The sequence below is a fragment of the Moschus berezovskii genome, chromosome 4, assembly GCF_049115385.1.
Source record: "Moschus berezovskii isolate FMDL1 chromosome 4, NW_MosBer_1.0, whole genome shotgun sequence".
Lineage (NCBI taxonomy): Eukaryota > Metazoa > Chordata > Mammalia > Artiodactyla > Moschidae > Moschus > Moschus berezovskii.
This window is the reverse complement of record NC_142463.1, coordinates 112,524,741-112,546,810: the sequence shown is the minus strand read 5'-3', so window position 1 is coordinate 112,546,810 and position 22,070 is coordinate 112,524,741. Positions and strand designations below refer to the sequence as shown.

At 42.4% G+C, this 22,070-nt stretch overlaps 1 protein-coding gene across 4 annotated transcripts; it reads left to right on the top strand.

The window, feature by feature from the left end:
- The first annotated feature begins 4,686 nt into the window (after positions 1-4,686).
- FCRL1 (Fc receptor like 1) lies at positions 4,687-21,830 on the top strand. 4 transcript variants are annotated; one of them, XM_055403361.2, is made up of 11 exons: positions 4,687-4,819; positions 9,367-9,387; positions 11,984-12,253; positions 14,411-14,698; positions 14,842-15,120; positions 15,459-15,575; positions 17,059-17,086; positions 18,632-18,714; positions 18,924-18,995; positions 19,756-19,787; positions 20,739-21,830. In XM_055403361.2, the coding sequence occupies exons 1-11, from the start codon at positions 4,789-4,791 to the stop codon at positions 20,808-20,810; spliced, it is 1,293 nt and encodes a 430-aa protein (XP_055259336.2). In that variant the 5' UTR covers positions 4,687-4,788; the 3' UTR covers positions 20,811-21,830. The 4 variants fall into 4 exon arrangements, with proteins under 4 accessions (XP_055259336.2, XP_055259332.2, XP_055259333.2 ...); XM_055403357.2 differs by lacking the exon at positions 9,367-9,387 and having other exon boundaries at positions 4,688-4,819; XM_055403358.2 differs by lacking the exon at positions 4,687-4,819 and having other exon boundaries at positions 5,153-10,186.
- Positions 21,831-22,070: the final 240 nt, after the last annotated feature.

The window sequence follows — 22,070 nt, the reverse complement described above, 5'->3', positions numbered from 1 at the left end:
CATGTTGCCATTTTCAGAGACCAAAAATTAATACCCCTTTCTTACTCACTCAAGTTTGAAACAAACTGAGAGTAGCAGGAGTCATGTATAGGGGGATCAAACTTCAGCTTTCTAACCAATAAAAATTATCTGGAGGAAGTGGCTGCAGTTATGTGACCTCAGTGGGTTCTGTGATAACTCACTACTGTACTAGGTAGGTTTACCATCCCAGTCACAGGCAGTCTGACAGCCAGGGGCCTCTGCAACGGGACAGACTCCTTTTGTATGGATGGTGGCAGATTAGAGCATGATGAAGCCTGCTAGCTCAAAGAGAAAGCCCAGGTGGCACCAGGGCAGGCATGCTCAATAGTTTCTCCTAAATTTGTCAATCAGATATTAATAAGTCACATCTCCTTGATACTATTCTTCTTGAAGTATGAAGAGAAAATCTCTCCTTTTTATGAAAACAGAGGAATAGGGGAATAACAGTCCAGAGCAGAGATCCAATAAATAAATGTGTAATATTAATTTGAAGACAAAATCAAAGTGATAATGCATATTTGTAGTACCTGGCCACAGATCCGTTGTGTGACTATATTAGCTTTCACTATGGTAATAAACCGTGTCTGTATCTCACGACTTACAGTGTAAACTTTTATCTCTTGCCCTGACTGAGGGTTCCCCTGATAACTCAGTTGGTAAAGAATCCGCCTGCAATGCAGGAGACCCCAGTTCGATTCCTGGGTCGGGAAGATCCCCTGGAGAAGGGGATTCTGGCCTGGAGAATTCCATGGACTGTATAGTCCTTGGGATCACAGAGTTGGACATGACTGAGCGACTTGCACTTTCACTTTCAGACTAACTGAAAGTTGCAGGTAGTTGGGTTTTCCTGTGCTCCTCTGCCCTCAGCATGGTTTGGCTTTGGTTATGGGCTGGGTTCAGGTTTCCTCTGTCATCTCATTCTAGGAAATATGTTGAAGGAGCAGTCAAGCCAAACCACGCAACTGCAATCAAATATCTGGATGCAGCAAATACCTTGTACATTGAAGTCCCTTTGGCCAATGCATGTCCCATAGCCAAGCCCAAGGCCAGTGAATTAGGGACATCCACTTCTGCCAAAGGATATTTGAGCAAATCACCTGACAATGAGAAAGCATATACAATTCTCTTATGGGTAGGGAGCCAATGGAGGCAGTGATCTCGTCTACTACAGTGACTTGTAACAAGTTTCTTCTCCTCTGTGGACCACATTTTCTCCATCCATAATATATAGGAATGAAATTTCCTTTTTTTGACTGCATATCTGGCCCCCATGACTTAGCCAAGTTGGTTAACATTAACCAACACAGCTTCCCCTGCAGAAACTGGTGTTTGTTATACATGACTCATGAGAGCTGCAGACCTCAACTCTGCATGGTGGTGTGGTACTCACTCTCTAAACTCTTGGATTTGAGTTCAAATCACCTCTGTGCCCTCATTACTGCTCGATGGAGCAAAAGATGCTGATTTTCCAACAAAAGCATCCTTTTGTGTAAATTCTTATTCTGATATTGGAGCCCCAGTGACAGCATCATTTTCATATTCCTCTCCTTTCTTAGCAGTGTGCCCTTTCACCCAGTGCCTCCTTAATCTGCTCATACACCCATTGACCTCACTAGAATCTTTGTGGGTGGGCTCACGGTTTTTCATTTCATCATAGTATTCAGTTCAGTTCAGTTCAGTCGCTCAGTCGTGTCCGACTCTTTGCAACCCCATGAATCACAGTGCGCCAGGCCTCCCTGTCCATCACCAACTCCCGGAGTTCACTCAAACTCATGTCCATCGAGTCAGCAATGCCATCCAGCCATCTCATTCTCTGTCGTCCCCTTCTTCTCCTGCCCCCAATCCCTCCCAGCATCAGAGTCTTTTCTAGTGAGTCAGCTCTTCGCATGAGTTGGCCAAAGTATTGGAGTTTCAGCTTTAGCATCAGTCCTTCCAATGAACATCCAGGATTGATCTCCTTTAGAATGGACTGGTTGGATCTCCTTGCAGTCCAAGGGACTCTCAAGAGTCTTCTCCAACACCACAGTTCAAAAGCATCAATTCTTCGGCGATCAGCTTTCTTCACAGTCCAACTCTCACATCCATACATGACCACGGGAAAAACCATAGCCTTGACTAGACGGACCTTTCATAACTTAAATGTGTGTTCCACTTCTTAGTAGATATGTATGGGCTAATATTATAAAAATAAACATGTTAAAACTTAATAAATAATGTCATTTTAAAACCCGTGGAGAAGAAAGGGACAGATATCTTCATCTGAAGAAAATGTGAAGGCACACATATGAGTGCAGGAAAGAGGTGTGAAACAGCACAGACTGAGCAGAAACATAGCCTTTTGCTCTGAGTTCAGAGGGCTTCACATTGCTCATTGAACTTTATGCCTTGTCCTGACACTTTAAACTAGGCGAATTCATCCTTACACAGGCTTTCTCAAATCCATAAACAAAGCTGTGGCACACCTGTCTCGTGTGTGGCAATTTCCTGGGGGCCTTTAGTCTAGTCCCAGCATTACTCCCTCTTCCCTCCAACTTTGCACATCATTGACCATTTGTTTCTTTCTTTTTCTGTCAGGCTCCTCTGTCCATGGGATTCTCCAGGCAAGAATATTGGAGTGAGCTGCTATGCCCTTCTCCAGGGGATCTTCCCAACCTAGGGATTGAACCTAGCCTCCTGCAATGCAGGCAGATTCTTTACCATGTGAGCCACCAGGGAAGCCAAAATATATGCCTACTCTTTTACAAATTCATTTCTTATTTAGGTTATTATTAGACCATTTGTTTCTTTTCTTAATCTTCCTCTTTGCACTCAATACCTGGACTTGGATGTCATTACTGGAAAGCATCTTCCCATATCCCCTAATACGTTAGCTTCCACACATTCTTATTCCTACATACTCAAAGATTCAAGAAATGTTGAAAATTAAGATGGCTTATTCCCCTCTAATCCACAGTCTGAGTTACATACAGACTTCGAGTGTGGAGAACCGGTAGCCCCAAGGTGCTAAAGGAAGAAATGGGAGAGATTACAAATATCCTAATTTTGGGTGAGGGGAGGAACAGTATTACAAATGCAGGGTTAGTGATAATGGTGAACTTACCTCAAATGCCCAGAAGATAACTTGCATATCACAGTTCCAGTATTTCACTTTTAAATGTTTCCTAGTTTGTAATTTTCCTTGACTTTATTTTTCAGTTGTTTCTTGCCCACTTATTGGTACACTGTAAAAGTTTAAATACGGAAGCCTATATCTTATAAATTGTTGCTGTTCAGTTGCTCAGTCACGTCTGACTCTTTACGACTCTGTGGACTGCAGCACGCAAGGCTTCCCTGATCTTCACTATCTCCCAGAGTCTGTTCAAACTCATGTCCATTGTGTCAGTGATGCCATCCAACCATCTCATCCTCTGTCGTCCCCTTCTCTTCTTGCCTTCAATCTTTCCCAGCATCAGGGTCTTTCCAATGAGTTAGATCTTCACATCAGGTGGTCAAAGTGTTGGATCTTCAGCTTCAGCATCAGTCCTTGCAGTGAATACTCAGGGTTGATTCCCTTTAGGGTTGACTGCTTTGATCTCCTTGCCCTCCAAGGGACTCTCAAGAATCTTTTCCAGCACCATAGTTTGAAGGCATCAATTCTTCAGGGCCCAGTCTTTCTATTGTCCAGCTCTTACATCCATATGTTACTACTGGACACTTGACAACCATGCATGCTAAGTTGCTTCAGTCATGTCCAACTCTGTGCAACCCCATGGACTATAGCCCATCAGGCTCCTATCTCCACGGGATTCTCCAGGCAAGAATACTGGAGTGGGTTGCCATACCCTTTTCCTGACCCAGGGATTGAACCCATGTTTCTTACATCTCCTGAATTGGCAGGCAGGTTCTTTACCACTAGCACCACCAGGGAAACCAGAACTTTGACTATATGGACTTTTGTAGGCAAAGTGATTTATAAGCTATCTTATACATAGGTTGACCCTACAAACCACTGGTCTTCCCAGGTGGCTCCGTGGTAAACAGTTAACCTGTAATGTAGGAGATGCTGGTTCGATCCCTGGGTCAGGAAGATCCCCCTGGAGGAGGGCATGGCAACCCACTTCAGTATTCTTGCCTGAAAAATTCCGTGGACAGAGGAGCCTGGCAAGCTACAGTCCACAGAATCACAAAGAGTTGGATACAGCTGAAGAGACTGAGCATGCATGCACAAATCATCATGTGCAACGACTGTCACACATTACCCACAACCTGGGTGGCAGCCCATTCGTCCCTGCCTTACTGACACTTGTGTGTGTAGGGTGACTACAGTTGAGGCTGCTGCAAGGCAAAAGGATGTGCTGATTAGATATGGTTGAGAAGACACGCTTACCAAAGATGACAAACATGCCATTTGAATTTCAGCAGGACCACTGCCTGATGAGATGCCCATCCAGGTCAGAATCTGCCTCTGGGAAATTTACTTTGAGCTACCTGAGTTCTAAAAGAAGGTGCCTGTGTATTAACATGCACTGTCTTCAAAATTTAGAAATAGAACCAAACTATAAACAGGAGTGTATTTAATCTTCTTGACCTCCAGAGCAGAGGAAATAGAGTGGCTCTCAGGAGACTCTTGTTCCTTCTATTTCTGTACACATTTGCTTCCGATCATGTGATTTCTGATCCTGACTTCCTCAAACTTCTGACAAGCCACAGCCTCTTGACTCTAAGGTGGATTCTTTTTTTGATGAGAGAGCACCTTCAGTTCCATGTCCACTCCCCAACCTGGTCCTCATGCTGCTGAGGCTCCTGCTGTTGATCTGTGGTGAGTAGGACAACTCAGAGAAGGCTGTGGGATTCTATCTCCTAGCACCCTGCCTTCTGAAGCTTCGGGGTTTCTCAGGACTGAGTTTCTGCCCAGTGATGGTCAGGCTTGCTCAGATCTTTACTCCCCACTGCCGGCTCAGACGGAGAAGGCAATGGCAAGCCACTCCAGTACTCTTGCCTAGGAAATCCCATGGATGGAGGAGCCTGGTAGCTGCAGTCCGTGGGGTCGCTAAGGGTCGGACACGACTGAGCTACTTCACTTTCACTTTCACACATTGGAGAAGGAAATGGCAACCCATTTCAGTGTTCTTGCCTGGAGAATCCCAGGGACGGGGGACCCTGGTGGGCTTCTGTCTATGGGGTCACACAGAGTCGGACACGACTTTAGTGACTTAGCAGCAGCAGCAGCCGGCTCAGAGCTGGGCAGAAAATCATAGATACTGGAGAGCCAGATTTTGGAAGAAAACTGCCATTCTATTTTTTATCTCATAGCAAGTGTTCACTTTCTGTCTTTCTTTCCTCTATTGATTCTGACTTTGTTCTTGGTGGTTATGATAGCCACAAAGATAATTCATACAACAAACTGGCCTCTTAGTCCCTTTCCCTTCTTATCATCAAAATGATTTCCCTACTCTCTTCCTTGTGTTGTGTGTTAGTCACTCAGTTGTCTCTGACTCTGCAATCCCATGGACTGTAGCCTGCTAGGTTCCTCTGTCCATGGATTTCTTTCTCTGGACAAGAATACTGGAGTGGGTAATTATTCCCTTCTCCAGGGGATCTTCCTGATCCAGGGATCACCTGGGTCTCCCACATTGCAGGGAGATTCTTTACTATCTGAGCCACCAGGGAAGCCCCCATCCTTCCTTGGCTTCCCCTATTTCTACCATCAAACCCCAGAACTTGTGATTATCAACAACTGTCCCACTTCCAAAGTCTTTGATTTCAGCATTCATATTCCCATCCAATTACAGTATTTCCAGCTCACTTTGTCTAGTGCTCCATACTCAACATGCCTTCCACCCCCAGTCTTACTTTTCCATTGCCAATTACTACACTTTGTGTCCTCACTTCTCAGAGTTCATCACGATACTCTCGGATACACCATCACCTCCCTCCCACAGTGCTCTTCTGGCTGACATTCTTTTCTGCATGCTTTACACCCTTGCCTGAGCAACTGGATGTGACCCTAAAAAAAAGCACAACCCTGCTGCCTTTCTTTCTTTCTTTCTAAACACAGTACACCAATCTCAGGTGGCTATCAGAGGTGCCACACAATCCTCCTATTCTTTTGGAGTCAATGCTCTGCCATTCCTGATGACCACTTCCTCATACTCCCTCCTTTCTCCTCAAACATTTCTCTTGTTGCTCTTAATTTAGAACACTGAGGAAAAGAAAGGCAATCAAGAGAAAATTTCTCATCTTTCCACTGCTGTATCTATCAGCCTGCCCACGTCTGTGTTGACATACTGTGCCTTTTCTCCCGCTGTTATGGATATACTTTCCCTCATCCTATTGAAGGTAGGGCTCTCCACTTATGCATTGGGCCCAGACTCCCTGGCTCCATCATCAAAATATTATCTCCATCCTGGGCTCTTCCTATAAATATATAAATATGCTATAATACTTTCTATTTTAAAATCATAGAAATGTGACCTCCATTTGCTTCACCATTCAATGTATCCCTTTATAGTTTTCAGTGAGTTGCTATCTTTACCTGGCATCCTCCCATCCTTTCTTTTTAAAATTCATTGTTAATTTTCTTTGTAGTAAGATTCACTTTTTGATGCACTTTGATTTTTGACAAAGGTTTGGAGTCATGTGACTACCACCACAACCAAAATACAGAATATTTCTATCACGTAAAAAATTCCCTCAAGTCCTCAATCCCTTTAGAGTCAACTCTTCCTAATCCTTGGATATTGTTAAACAGTTTTAGGTCCTTACAGTTCTTCCTTATCCTTTCTTGATTCCCCTTCAATCAATCTTTGCCTCTACCACTCCACTAAAACTGCTCTGATTAATATCATCAACCACCTCTTTGTTGCTTCACCCAGGATTCAATTTTTATTTCTCCTTTTATTCAACATCTCAGACCACAGTTGACCATTCATTCTAAGTTCTGGAAATATTTTCCCACTTGGCTTCTTAATATTATATTCTGCTGGTTTTCTTTCTAACTTAACATCAGATGCTTTACTGATCTCAAAATATTTGACTTTCCCAAGATTGGCATATAGACTTTTCTCTATCCATACTCATTTCCCCAAGTTATATACTTTAGTCATTTTATGTGCCATTTTAAACACCTTTAAATCAAGTTACTTATCCAACTTTGATTTCATTTTTGAACACCTTGCATACATTCAACTGCTATAAAACTGTCTAATATGTATTTTAATCTCAACATGTCCAAATTGATCCTTTGACTTTCACGAACCACCACCACCACCATGGAACTTAACCTATTTCTCCCCACCATTCCTCCATTTTTGTAAACATCACCACCATTCTTCCTAGTATACTCCTGTTGCTGCTGCTAAGTCACTTCAGTCCTGTCCAACTCTGTGCGACCCCATGATGGCAGCCCTCCAAGCTCCCCCGTCCCTGGGATTCTCCAGGCAAGAACATTGGAGTGGGTTGCCATTTCCTTCTCCAATGCATGAAAGTAAAAAGTGAAAGTGAAGTCTCTCTGTCACCCCATGGACTGCAGCCTACCAGGCTCCTTCAGGATACACTTAATTCCTCTCTTTCCTCCATACTTTATATTCAATCCACAAGTAATTCCTATTGATTCTACCTCCAAACTTATCCTGAAATTTGTCCCCATCACAGCCTAATCGGTACTGCTTAACCTGAGCCATCATCCTCACTCTTCCAGACTAAACTCCCACTGATTTTCTCCCTGCTTTTCTTGCAAGTCTATAGTTCTTTCCAAAGTGGAAGAGTGATTTTACAAATGGATATCAAGTCAGAACTGTCCATGGTCCCCAATTACATCATGAACGAAATACAAAGCTATGACCAAGTCCACCAAGCCTTCTGTGACTGGCCCCTGCTTACTTCTCACACAAAAATATCAACCACTCTTCCCCTCAACTAGACAGTTCCAGGTACACCTGCCTTCTCATTCTGCTTTGGACAAGCTCATTTCCTCTTGAGGTCTTTGTGTTTACTGTTTCTTTGCCAGGAATGTTTTTTCCCCAAATTTTCAGAAGGCCTGCTCTCTAATTTCATTCATGTTTCTACTCAATTGACATCTATCTAAATAGTCAAGACCATCCCTAGATACTCTGAAACTTATTTTTTTGTTTTATTTTTCATATAGCACTGACCATTCTCTGAGATCATGTTGCATATTTATCCTTTTTTATTGAAGGATAATTGCTTTATAGAATTTTGTTGTTTTCTGTCAAACTTCAATATTAATCAGCCCATATTTATTTTTTAATTGAATCTCTTCCACTATAATATAAATTCCTTAATGGAAAAGATTGTCATTCAAGGTCACTTCTGCAACCTAAGTGCAATATACAAGGCCTGACTACAGTAAGCACTCAAAATTATTTGTTGTATGGATGAGTAAATAAAATGTAATTTTTATGTTAGCCCTCATTGATTCCCTTCTTGTACCTGAGGAGATAATTATTCAAATAAACATTTAATCTAAAACTGTAGGCATCTCAGACTAAACTGGGCTAAAATAAATTATAATAGTGAAATAAAATTTACTGAATACTAGATGAATTCCAGACATTCTTTTAAGCATTTTGTGGATATCAACTCATTTAATCTTCACAAAACTCTGTGAGGTAGGTATTATTATCTCCATTTTTCAGGAAACTATAGCACAGAGAGTTAAAGTGTTTTTTCCCAGAGTCACACAGCTCATAAGAGGAAAAGTCAGGATTCAAATCAACATCATCTAGCTACAAAGCCTACATTTCCCCCAGAATTTTCCATTTTTAACCATATGCTATAATATTATGGTAAATTCTTGATAGATAAGAGAATCTTTGGAGAAATCTGAATTCTTTCTCTGGATGTAAGCCTCCTCTGCTCTGAAGTTGTCAAATAAAGGGGCATCATGTCTTGCGTATGACCCTGTCCACTCTCCTTGCTGATGAGTCAGCAAGTCTTCAGAGCTGGGTCATTAGACTTTTGAGAGATGAGATGAGGACGATGCACTTGAGGAAGGAATTCACTAAGTAGTTACAGAACAAAGACACCATCTCATAATCACAGGTGAGAGAAACTATTGGAAATTTTGATCACAAAATGGAACTGTGTGTCATTTTGTAGGCAGGTTATTGAAGTGGAATATGGGAAAAGGAACAGAGAGAAAGGAGGAAGGAAGCAGGGCAGGGAAGGGGTAGAAAAATAAAGTGATAGGGAGGGAAAAAGAGAAGGACAGAGAGAAAAAAGAGAGAGGAAGGGCACAGGGAAAGGAAGGTGACCTGTTGGGCAAATCCTCCGGGGAGTTAAACTTTAGGTATGTTTGGGATTTGCCACCCTGTACTGACGGATCTCTGCTGAATTCTCTCCCAGCTCCACTCTGCGAATCAACTGGTGAGTCTCACTTCCTTTTCTTCTTCATGACCTGTGGGTATCTTGTTACTTGAGCTAGTGCAAGAGGTCTGTGGATGGTTGTCTGGTATCCGGTATACAGACGACAGCAGCTCCCTTGGGCCCAGATTGCTTGTGTTCAGACCAGTCTCTGCACGTGACATGTACATACTCAGCTGACAGAGTAGGTCTTGCTCTGATCTTCTTTAGACAGTTTTTTTTACTGGGACATCTCAGTTTAGGGAGGGTGATGCTGTTTGCACAAGGAAGTCAGGGAGTGCTGAAGACTGATATTGCAAGAATCTCTGTGCTCTGCTGAAAGAGCTCCAAAGCCCCTGTGTATTCCCCAGTTGGGTGCACCACTAGAGGACTGAAGAAAATGCCAAAGTCATACCTCCACAGAGAACAACATTATAGCCAATGCTCGAGGCCCACACAAATTGTATACTACTGCCTTCTTCCTATTTCCAGCCCTCCTCTGCAGCCACAACTGTTATCTCAGTGTGATTTCTCTCTCGGACTCTGGCTTATGCAAGCTTACTTCGTTACTTTGCTCCCAATTCAGTCTTACTTTTAGCAGGCAAGGAGGGAAGGAAATTTTCCCCCAGAAGAAATCTTCCACTAAAGTATGAAGCTGAAGTTCCAATACTTTGACCACCTGATGTGAACAGCTGGCTCTTTGGAAAAGACCCTGAAGCTGGGAAAGATTGAAGGCAGAAGGAGAAGAGGGTGATAGAGGATGAGACGGTTGGATGGCATCACTGATTCAATGGACGTGAACTTGGGCAAACTCCAGGAGATGGTGAGGGACAGGGAAGCCTGGCATGCTGCAGTCCATGGGATACAAAGAGTTGGACTTGAGTTGGTGACTGAACAATAGCAACAACAATATATTGAAGGCTGTTCTCTTGTGCAGGTTTAAAAGAGGTTATCCTGCTACCCCAACACAGGTTTCATGTGCGACTAGGAAACACAGGAATTCCTATGACCAGAAATACACAGTTACTCACCTGATGTTTGTCCAAGCCTAACTCACACCTTGTGTTGATGCCATGATGCTTTGTGCCCGGCTCTACTTTTACTCCACAAGTGTGTGTGACTCATTGTAGCCTCAGTAAGTCTCTGTGATGGAGAATTTTCTGAAACAAACTCTGAACTGCAAGACTGACTTTTGGACTTGTGCAAACTGCCCTGTCCAGTGTCCTAGTCCATCTTCACCTCAGACCCATTCAAAAGAGTGGGTTACAGTTGCCTTTTTAAAATTCCCTTTCCTGCCCTGCTCCCACAGCTGTGTTGCTCCTCAGTCCTCTGGGGACTACAATTTTCCAAGGAGAGAAATGACTAAATGCACAGGGTATTCCATGCCTCAGCACAGGCAAATATTTTGGTACCATGAAAGTGAAAGTTGCTCAGTCGTGACTGACTCTTTGTGACCCCATGGACTAGATAGTCCATGGAATTCTCCAGGCCAGAATACTGGAGAGGGTAGCCTATCCCTTCTCCAGCGGATCTTCCCGACCCAGGAATTGAACGGGGGTCTCCTGCATTGCTGGCAAATTCTTTACCAACTGAGCTATCATGGTAACATGGTTGAATTGAATTGTTAAAAATCCAGGGGTAAAGCATTCCGATAGGACGGTTTGGAGATTATAGATACTGGACCAGGAATCACCCCTCAGTGATCTAGAACACTTAGCATTTTTACCTGATAAAGAGACAAAGAGACTTTTCTTAGGAGTATTCTTAAAACTTCTCAAAGAACAGAATCTCTGAAGGTTGGATAAACAAATGCCTATGAGCAAATGCTATCAGGGCTTTTGATATTTCATGAACTGCTGCAACTGGGATAGATAAGGACGTAAGATGAAAGCAGAATACAACATTACTCATCTTTAATTCATCCAGAAAAGAGCCCCTATGGCCAAAAAAGGATACATGGCTTCTGTAGTGGTTTGCGTAGAGGTCCCAGAGCAAGGGATCTGGGCCACATGGATGTGTGGGTGCAGACTATTTCTTGGCAAGTGTGTGCTTGTTCCTTCTATTAGGAGTAGCAATAAAAGGGGCAGAAAAGAATAGCAAAGAAATCAAGTTCATCTGAGTATTTCCCAAACTGACTGATCTTCCATGTGTCATATTCTACCTCTGAAAGAGATAATGTGGGTCTGAGACATCAGGGAAAGGGGAACAGAAGAAAATGACAAGTACGGCTTATCACAAGGACAAATGAAATATATTTTCCTAAAACTTTGAGCTTTGCCTTCTGCAATGCCAACTCTAGTGACAGTCATCAGTCATCATCCCTGCATTGTCTCCAAGAATATTTTCAGCTCATGGATAGAAACTTCAAAGAGTAAGAGCCAGGTCAAAGGGAAGGGTTTGCCTTGCGGAAGGAAGTGACACTGTGTAGGGGCAGGATGTAAACAGTTGTGTGTGAGCAGTTGAAAGCCCGTGGGCCATGTCCAGGCGGGGTGGTAATATGAGAAGTGATCTGTGTGTCCAATAAGCTGGTTCTTTGAGTCTTGCTGAGAACACAAAATGCCTCTGATCAGGATTTCTGAGCTCCATTGCCCTAGAATATGTGTTTATTTCTTCCCTCTAGAACTGTTTCTGATAGTTAGCCCCTCTCGGCCCATAGAGGGGAACACAATGACCCTGACTTGCAAGACCCAACCCCCTCCACAGAAGTTGGATACCAAGCTCCAGTTCCGCTTCTACAGAGATGGTCGGGCCTTAGGTCTGGACTGGGATAGCCTCCCAGATTTCCAGATTCCTGCCGTGCGGAAGGAAGACTCAGGATCCTACTGGTGTCAAGCAAAGATAACATCTATCAAAGCCAAATTGAGCCGAAGAGTCCAGATAGAAGTTCACAGTGAGTGCCAGTGGGGACCTCTGCTGGGGTGGGCCGAGACGGGCAGAGACATGAGTCTGGTCTTCCCTGACTATTGTGTTCTGCTCCTGCATGCACGGGTGCTGTTTGAGGCATGTACCTAAACTTCTCTTTATCAGAATCATTTTTTAAACATTTTTTAGTTGATAATTTTTTAAACTTTTGGCTACATCCCATAGCATGTGGTACCTTAGCTACCCAACAAAGGATTGAACTCATGCCCTCTGCACTGAAAGGCAGAGTCTTAACCACTGGACCCCCAGGGACATCTCTTTAACTTTTTTAAATAACAGTTTTATTGAGATACAATTCACATAGTGCAAAATCCACCCATTTGAAGTGCACAATTAGTTTTTAGGACATTCACAGTTAGGCAGCCTTCACCACGATCAACTTTAGACCATTTCCATCATTCCCAAAACAAATCCCTTATTCATTATCAGTCAGTCCCCATTTCCTCCTCCTCTCTCCCTAGCTCTAAGCAGCCACCCATGTACTTTATATCTCCATGGATTTGCCTATTCTGAACATGTCATATAAATGGAATCATATGTTGTCCTTTGTCACTGGTTACTTTCACTTAGGCAATATTTTCAAGATTCCTTGATGTTTAGATGTATCAATATTTCATTCCCTTTTATAGCTGAATAACATTTCATCATATGAATATACTGCATTTTATTTATCAGTTTATCAGTTGATGGACATTTGGGCTATTTCCTCTTTTGACTGTTATGGATAATCTGCTGTGAACACTCATGCACAAATTTTTGTATAGGGATATGTTTCAGTTCTCTTAGGTGTAGAACTAGGAGTTGAAGTGCTGGGTTATATGGTAACCAAACTGCCAAACTGACTTCCAAAGGGCTGAATCATTCACTCCACCAGAACTATATGAAAATCTTAATTTTTCCACATCATAAGGGATATTTTAATAGATGACACCTAAATGTCAAAGTGAGGTATGTGAAGTTACGGTGTCTCTTAATTTACTGGCAATAAACGCAAATAACTTTCAACTTTTAAGACTTGATTGATTCAACCTAAAAAAATAGTATTTAAAATAGATGTTTAGAAAACATCTTAATATTTATTTTATCAAAGTTCTTAAGCAATCTTACCTTATTCCTGCTATTCCTGTTTAAGCAAACAAAAGAATGTTTGGAAAGACCTTACTGTATTTCATCATTGCGCTGGAGGGTGTGGAGGAGAAAGCTGCAAAATACATGGTTCCTGACTGTGAGAAGCTGACCCTCGGCTGGCATCCAAAACAACTAGGGTGGTCATGCTGTACAGGTTGACTATTAATAGAAACTGTAGAGAAAGGATAAATCTGACTGAAGTGGTGAGAGGAGGCTTTGAGGAAAAGGCTAAGGGGGAAGGGCTTATGGAAGAGAAGCTGAGGTCTGATTTGAAAGATAAAAGGGAATTGAAGGTGTTTTGTGATTCTGAGCCATGTTTTCCCATATCAGGGTTGACATTTCTGACATCCTCTCCCACTCCCAAACAAAGAGGTATCCATAATACAATAAACAAATGTTAATACCTCCCGAAAGCTGAGCTTTCCCAAACTTGCTCAAAACTCAACACTGTGGACCTGGATCTCTACAAAAGCCTCTGGATAGTTCATGTGCCACAGGCCCTGTTCTAGTGCTTTCCACATGTTGTTTAATTAAACCCCTGCAACTGTAGGAGGTAGCTCCCATTATCTTCTCCATTTTACAGGTGGAAAATTGAGTCTCAGAGAACTTAAGTAATTCAAAGAAGCAAACACACACAAGAAGAGTTGGAACCAACATTCCAACCCAGGCAGTTTGCTTTGTAACTTAGACTTTTAACCACTGTACTACTGGGCCTTGAAAAATGGGAATTTGAGAGATCAGGGTTCTGGTAATCAGACCGTTCTAGGCAGGGAGAAGACACTGCATCCTCTGTAGGAATATTATGGTGTATTTCTTACACTGCCATCATCAACCCAACCAGTGCCAATTCCAAATCAGCAGGACTCCTCACCTGTCCCCACCTTTACATAAACTTTTGACTTGACCAGAGGCCTTTGCTTTCAGGACTGTCACAAGTACCCTGTCCCTGAAACCCTCCCTACTCAGGGCCTTCCTGTGTCATCTTGTGTTCATGTAGGAGTCCCCATCGGTAACGTGAGCTTGGAGATACAACCTCCAGGTGGACACCTGATGGAGGGAGAGAAGCTGGTTCTTGTGTGTTTGGTCACTGGGGGCACAGGAGATATCGTCTTCTTCTGGTTCAGAGGAGCCCGGGGTGTAAGTCTGAAAACGAAGACCCAGCATTCACCGGTGGCCACGTTTGAGATTCCTGCAGTGAGAGAGAGCGACTCTGACCGGTATTACTGTGCAGCTGACAATGGCTATGGCCCCAGCCTCAGTGAGCTGGTGAGCGTCACTGTCAAAAGTGAGTTCCCCTGCCCTTCAGCTCAGCCAGCGCGTTCCCCTGGGGCATGCTGAGAAGGGTCACTGGGGCTGAGCCTCTGTGGGCAGGGACGGGGCGTGTGTCGTCGCCAGAGGCCCCCTGTGGCAGTCTGCCATCTCTCTCAGTTCCAGTGTCTCGCCCTACCCTCAGCCTCGGGGCTCCCGGGGCCCGGCTGCTGGTGGGGCACACTGTGGAGTTTCACTGTGAAGCCCGGAGCGGCTCTCCCCCGATCCTGTACCAGTTTTACCATGAAGACGTCCCCCTGGGGAACAGCTCGGCTCCCTTTGGAGGAGGAGTGTCCTTCAACCTCTCTCTGACTGCAGAAGATTCTGGAAACTACTATTGTGAGGCCAACAATGGCCAGGTGGCCCAGCGCAGTGAGGCGGTACCACTCAACATCACAGGTAGAGCTTGAGTTGTGGAGCCGTCTTGGTCAATGTCTCTTTTCAGCATCCTGGAGGAGTTTGGTGGCCCCACAATGTCTCTGGTGGGTGTGCTACCAAAGATGAAGCTTTGCAGGTAGTCCTGTCCTGGGAGATGTATCCAAGGGGCCATGAAGACATCAAGGCTGGTTCCTCTCTTCTCCTCTCATCAATGTGATAAGCTGCAAGTCCCTAGGTGTATAAATAAGTCCCACCTGCCCCAGGAAGAGCAGAAATGGCCTCAATATATGCTCAAAATATCTGCTCCCCAAACCCAAGCCCTTCTCCTTGGCAGCTCATGTACAGGTCTCTTCCTTCAGTGCCTATGGAAGACAGAAATGAAGTTCTTACTTCAGCAGTCATTGAGTTGCTGCTTGGCATCCTTGCTCCCACCACTTTGGCCCTATTATTTTGCTGCTGGCTCAAGAGAAAAATAGGTTAGTATTTATAGAAATTGGTATTTTGTTAATGTGACCTTTGTTTTCACTGAAATAAGGCTAGATTTGTGACATCCATACTATTAGGGATGGATATATTCCATCAGCTACCTTGCCTACAGATCTGCTCACAGGAACCAACTTTCCAGCACACAGGTCAGTGTCTATTAAAGTAGTGAAAATTTTTAGTAAAACCCTTCATCCCCACATGTTATCTGTTGAGGTTAAGCTGATACCTTGAACTTCAGTGGTTTAATGTTTATACAAAAATGTAACTATTTAAAATAACTAATCAGCCACTGGAAGAAAAATACAATGAACAGTTCCAGTCATACTATCTCCCAGTTAAAGTCAATGCACTAATTCTTATTTGCCTTAGAATACTGTCACATGTTTTTTTCTCCCTGAAATGCTCAACCACACATTCACACAGTCTGTTCATTGCTGTCTTTGTCACTTTTCAGTTTAAATGTCATTTTCTCCAAGAGGCTTCACCTGGCCACACAGCCTACAATTCTTTTCTAGGTGGCTTAGCTGGTAAAGAATCTGCCCGCAATGCAGGAGACCTGGATTCAATTCCTGGGTTGGGAAGTTCCTCTGGAGGAGGGCAAGGCAATCCACTCTGGTATTCTTGCCTGGAGAACCTCCATGGACAGAGGACCCTGACGGGCCACAGTCCATGATGTCACAAAGAGTCGTACATGACTGAGTGACTAAGCAAATCATAGCACATGTTCTTAATCAGAATACCAATAGCTTCTCACCGCATTTCAACTGATAATTACATATTTATTTGCATTTAATCTCAGGTTTCCTGTTCTCCATAGAGCAAGTTGGAGATGGGGCAAGAGAGGATGTGAGATTCTCACTTAAATTCCAAGATCTTCAGGCATATTTGGAGACCTCACCACAACTGTAATGTGTCTATGGCAGTCCATTTTGTCATGATAGGATTAGGTTGAAAAGTGAGTGTTAGTTCCTCAGTTGTGTCCAACTCTGCAACCTCATGGACTGTAGCCCACCAGACTCCTCTGTCCATGGAATTCCCCAGGCAAGAATACTGGAGTGGGTAGTCATTCCCTTCTTCAGGAGATCTTCCCAACCCAAGGATTGAACTTAGGGTCTCTTGCATCGCAGGCAGATTCTTTACTGTCTGAGCCACCAGGGGAGCACTTTCAGGGTTAGATTGTATGGTTGTAAAGCCAAAACCAAAAAATGTTACAGGTGTGGTTACAGAGGCTTGGGCTCAAGTCCAGTGTCGATATTAACTGCTTTTGGGCAACTCGCTTGACTATTCTGGACTAAAGCTCTTCAACCGCAGTGTGAAGGATCTGCCCAAATAATTGCCAGGATGTACTCTGGGCACAAACGAGCACCTTGCAATGGGCATGCCAGAATAAGACCCATTCCCTGCACAAGGACTGTATGAGAACACTGAGAGAGCTCCTCCACTGACATGGATGTTCATTTGTTTGACTTGCAGGAAGACGCACAGCCAAGGATGCAGTCAGGTGATACCTCTGTTTGCTCTGTGTGCACTGATAATATAGATAAATCTGTTAAAATTTTTTTGAATTGTTCTCTCTCATGAGCTTTTCTCCATGTTTTATCATACCTAAAACTGCCACTCCTGAGTTCTTCCACTGGTCGCTTCATCTGCTATTCCTCTTCTTTTATATATTAAATAATTAATTTAAATCCTTTCATCATTTGTCCTAACATCTCTTTCACTTAATCTGCAGAATAGAAAGCTCTACTATATTGACCAGTTTCATACATTTATTCGATCAGTTAACCAATATCTGAGAGTATGTAAATCATTGTGTTGAGTTCTAGAAATCACGAACACATGGAAAGATTTTGAGAGCTTTGAAGTATTTTAGAGTAGTTAAGATACGCACACATTTCTAGAATACAGGCCAGAGAATAATCAGCATACTGAAAAATTGTTGATGACGTTTCTTAGAAAATTAAAGGAGGAAGATATTTTTTTAAATTTATTTTTTATTTTATTTTATTGAAGTATGCTGCTGCTGCTGCTAAGTTGCTTCTGTCGTGTCCAACTCTGTGAGACTCCATAGACAGCAGCCCACCAGGCTCCCCCGTCCCTGGGATTCTCCAGGCAATAACACTGGAGTGGGTTGCCATTTCCTTCTCCAATGCATGAAAGGAAAAGTGAAAGTGAAGTCGCTAAGTCGTGTCCGACTCTTCGTGACCCCATGGACTGCAGCCTACCAGGCTCCTCCGTCCGTGGGATTTTCCAGGCGAGAGTACTGGAGTGGGGTGCCATTGCCTTGTGTTACTTTCAGGTGTATAGCACAATTATTCAGCTATCTTAATATATTCTTTTTCAGATTCTTTCCCCTTATACTCTATTACAAAACACTGAGTATATTTCCCTGTGCTATACAGTAGGCCCTTGTTGATTTAGAGGAGGAAAAGATTTTAAAAATACTTTCATTGGGAAATATCAGTATTTAGTTGATACATTTTTATAGCATGTTATTATTTTTGCCGGTAAAAACCAGATTTTTTTTTTCCAAATCAAAAGAGTTGAAATCACTAATTTCATCTATTTGTAATTCTAATTACAAATCAGATTTACTGAAAATTTTCAGTAATACATGCATATGCAAGACCGTTATCTTTTCCTTCCTCAAGCTGCTTGTTCTATGTAGCAAGTGGTTTCCATCTGGAGTAAATAAATATTCTTTGATTCAGTATTTACTGAGAACCTATGATGCAAATAGCACTGGCCTGGGTGTGGGCGATACCACGGAAAACTGTCAGATAAGGACCGTACCCTCCTGGAATATGTACTCTAGGGATGCTCTGCAATGCCCTGCTCACTGCAAGCGTAAAGCTGTGGCTTGTACCAGACAGCTGTGCTGACTGCTGATTTCCACATAAATTAGCGTTCTCTCAGGACATTTCCTCCTTCAGGCTTCTCTCCTTCACTGTTTTACTCAGATGGTTACACTGTTGTCTCAGATGGTTATGTTTGGAACATCTGGGATTCTATCCCAGATAGATAGCATGTGTTTCTGTGTTTGCAGGAACGTTCCCAGCCCTGTACCCCAAGAATCCACCTACTTCAACTCACAAGCCCCAGAGCAACTACACCCTGACTATGAAAATGGTGAGACTTCCCAATGACCTGGGCCAAAGTAGGCAGAGGGGGCTGGTGATGTCTGTGAACCAAACCTGACTCTGCTGTGTCCCTGCCACCTCTACAAATCAGTGACACCTCTGTCCTCATGGCTGGGATAGGTGGTAGATACAGAGTGAATTAAATGTCAAGAAGAAGGGACTGTGTCATATAATGATGCTTCCTTCTTTCTCTTGCAGTGAATATTGTAAGTGGGGATGAGGTTTATTCTTTGGTGTACTGTGTGCAACAGGAACGGCCATCAGCAGCAGGTGAGACATGAGAGGGTGAATCTGTCTCTGATTTTGTCTTTTCTGGAGCCAGGAGGAAAATCAGTGACTATGTTTAGCAACATGGCAGCTGGCACTGCTGCTTCTACCCTTGGAGTTGAATATGAGTATTGTTCTGCCTATCTGAAGATTGACCTGTGGTCTGGAAGCTGCCTTGAGTAGTCCCAGTGATGATGCCAACTGGTGTGTCTCACTCCCTGTCTGATGGCAGCCTTGGAAATGGTACCAACTCTGCATTCCCTATAGCACCCAAAAAAGGCTGCCTAGTTGTGGCTGTAGTCCCATCCCGTGCTCGATGCACACAGAAATACTGAGAGATATTGATGCCAGGGGGTTTCCCTGGTGCTCAGTGGTAAAGAATCCACCTGCCATGCAGGAGCTGCAGGTTCAATCCCTGGGTCATGAAGATCCCCTGGATCAGGAAATGGCAATCCAGTCCAGTGTTCTTGCCTGGGAAATCCCATGCACAGAGGAGTCCGGTGGGCTACAGTCCATAGGGTTGCAAAAGAATCAGACACAACTTAGCAATTAAACAGCAACAACAAATGCTAGGAGGGACCATCTGGCCCTCACGTCCACATGTGCCAATTTTCCTAGCCATATTTGTGATAGGCAGAAAAGTAAGACAGAAAATATCAATGGATACAAGTTACAGGAAATAGGAGAGGAAGAAGCCTTTATTTATTAACATCAATTTAAGGAAGGACTCTAAAGGGAATCTCACATATATTTGTCTTCACAGAATCACCCTCAGGGACACATCCTGGCGATAAGGTGAGTTAGAATCTTTGTTCTTTCTTCCTTGCTCTTTCACTCCTTCTTCTGGGGACTGGGTCTCAAACTTCTACAACTATGGCCACTTAGGAAAAACAAAAGATCTAATCATCCATCTTCTATTTTATCTCCCCACACAATGGGGATAAAAACATCCAATTATAACAGTAGAATGTCTTTATATAAGATAATTTTAGAGGCTCACATATGCATATTTTTAGCAATGGATGTATGAAGGTTTGTAGCTAAACTGGAGTGCATGCTTAGTCTAAAAGTTCTATTGGTCGGAAAATCTTTATTCCGAAATACTGTTGAACCATGCGTACATCACTTTGTGCTGTAAGGCTAGCCAAACAACATGTCAAAAACTAAATTGATATTGAATAAAATGAAACTAAGAGTGATTTTTGTCATTGAAAAATTGGTAATTTCTAAACCTTGATCAATTCAAGACTTCATTAATACAAAATTGCTTTCAGAAAATTGCAGAAACTCCAACTCTGAGTGTGTGCAAATAGAGGAGGTGCTTTGTAATTTTGTCTACTGTGGTGTGGCAGCCAAATGTCTCAGAACAGAATTCAAGTCCTTGATAAACTCTAGCGACAGGCTAAATTTAGTTTATAAATACAAAATTCTGATACCCTTAAAAAATTATAGCCCATCGAATAGCCTAATAAAGGCCTATAAAAATGAAAGAAGGTTTTGCATACATCGTTCAGTTTACAGCTCATCGGGAGCATGTCTGTAGCCCAACAATGGGACACAAGCCCTTTGAAAATGCCTAGGGCCACAGTCTTCCAGAAAGCTCTGTGTTCTGTCTTGAGTGGTACACCATGGGAGGGTGCATCCAAGCTGAATAGAAAGAGAACCCGCGGAAAATATGTTCTACTTGTTTTCCTTTTCAAGTTCTATCCATGTTATATCCTGCTCAAGTTCTACCTTTGCTTCTAGGACCCCTCAGACATATATTCCAGGCTGAAGAAGGCAGATTTTACAGATATGGACTATGACGATGTTATGTAGAGTTACAGAAGAGTCTGCTCTTGGAAAACCATCCATGACTCCAAACCTTAGAACTATTATGTCCTTCAGAGATCCTGGGAGAATTAGCATTCCAGTATGCCTCATCCAGGTGCTTTCCTCCATAAAACTATTTCTGCATCTACTGTGAAGCGCAGTTTGCTCAAGCTTTGAAGAGATCATCTAGAAGAACCAACCTGAACTCAGGAGTGGGAAAAACTTTGTTATTAGAACTTGATTCCTATTAGTTCTTTCAGGTACAGGTCAAATTCTGCTCTAAATTCTCTCTGAAAGTGGAAACAGGATGGGAATAAAAGAGCTTGAGATCTTGAGGATAGTGAAACAGTGAAGCTTAGAGTGCACGAAGGCAAGGTTAATGATTCTGTGGGACTGCTCCATATGGGGAGCTGCATCCATATTTTTTTTGCAAGTGCTTTATCTGAGCAGACAGTACAGAGCTCTAGCCATGTTTCTTACATTGATCATCCTGTTCCTCCATAAAATATGTGACTCAGTGAATTTTGGAGTCACTATTACCAAACTAGAATTAAACCAAAGTTACATAAAATTCTGTCATGGTTACATTCAGTTTTAATGACATATTTTGTATGCACAAGCTAATCTAGATGCTACTATATTTACAATGAGATATAATCTTTGTAAGTTTCACTACATCCATGGTTCTATACTTGTTGCAGCTTCTGGAAGTTTTTGGAATATGTTTTCTTCCTTAATTCACACGTTTTTTGGAAAATGTGATAATATGGTTTGAAGTCCATATTTTAATTTTAAAACAATCATAAGCTAACACATAAACTAAAACATTTAAAAGATACATAATGTAAAAGTTAAAGTCTTCCCTATAAGTTAACACCACAAGTGGTACCCATTGTTAAAAGTTTAGCATTGTTAAAATCTTAACTTTGCAGATATTTTTCTATTTTTTTGTAGAAACACTTCCACATATATGTGAATATATTTAGAAGTACATATATTTAATAAAATATCATGAAATATTTTAAAGTCTGTACTATTTTAAAAGGCTGTGTAGTATCCTATGATATGATAAATCATAACATATTTTTCTTTTTTATTTTAATAAAATATAAATAACATAAAATTTACCATTTTAATCATTTTTGGGCTACCAGTCTTTTCTTTATTTTCCACTTGTCAAATTCTTTATTCTTTTTCTCATATGTGTTCCTTCTGTTTTTCTTTTTTTATTGAGATAACATTGGTTTATAATATTGTATACATTTT

Excerpts from the sequence above, each read along its gene's own strand:
- FCRL1 (XM_055403355.2), top strand. The coding sequence starts at position 11,920 with ATGCCTCTGATCAGGATTTCTGAGCTCCATTGCCCTAGAATATGTGTT. Across the intron at positions 14,699-14,841 it reads GGTGAGCGTCACTGTCAAAA|TTCCAGTGTCTCGCCCTACC; the intron begins GTGAGTTCCCCT and ends CATCTCTCTCAG. Across the intron at positions 15,121-15,458 it reads GGTACCACTCAACATCACAG|TGCCTATGGAAGACAGAAAT; the intron begins GTAGAGCTTGAG and ends CTCTTCCTTCAG.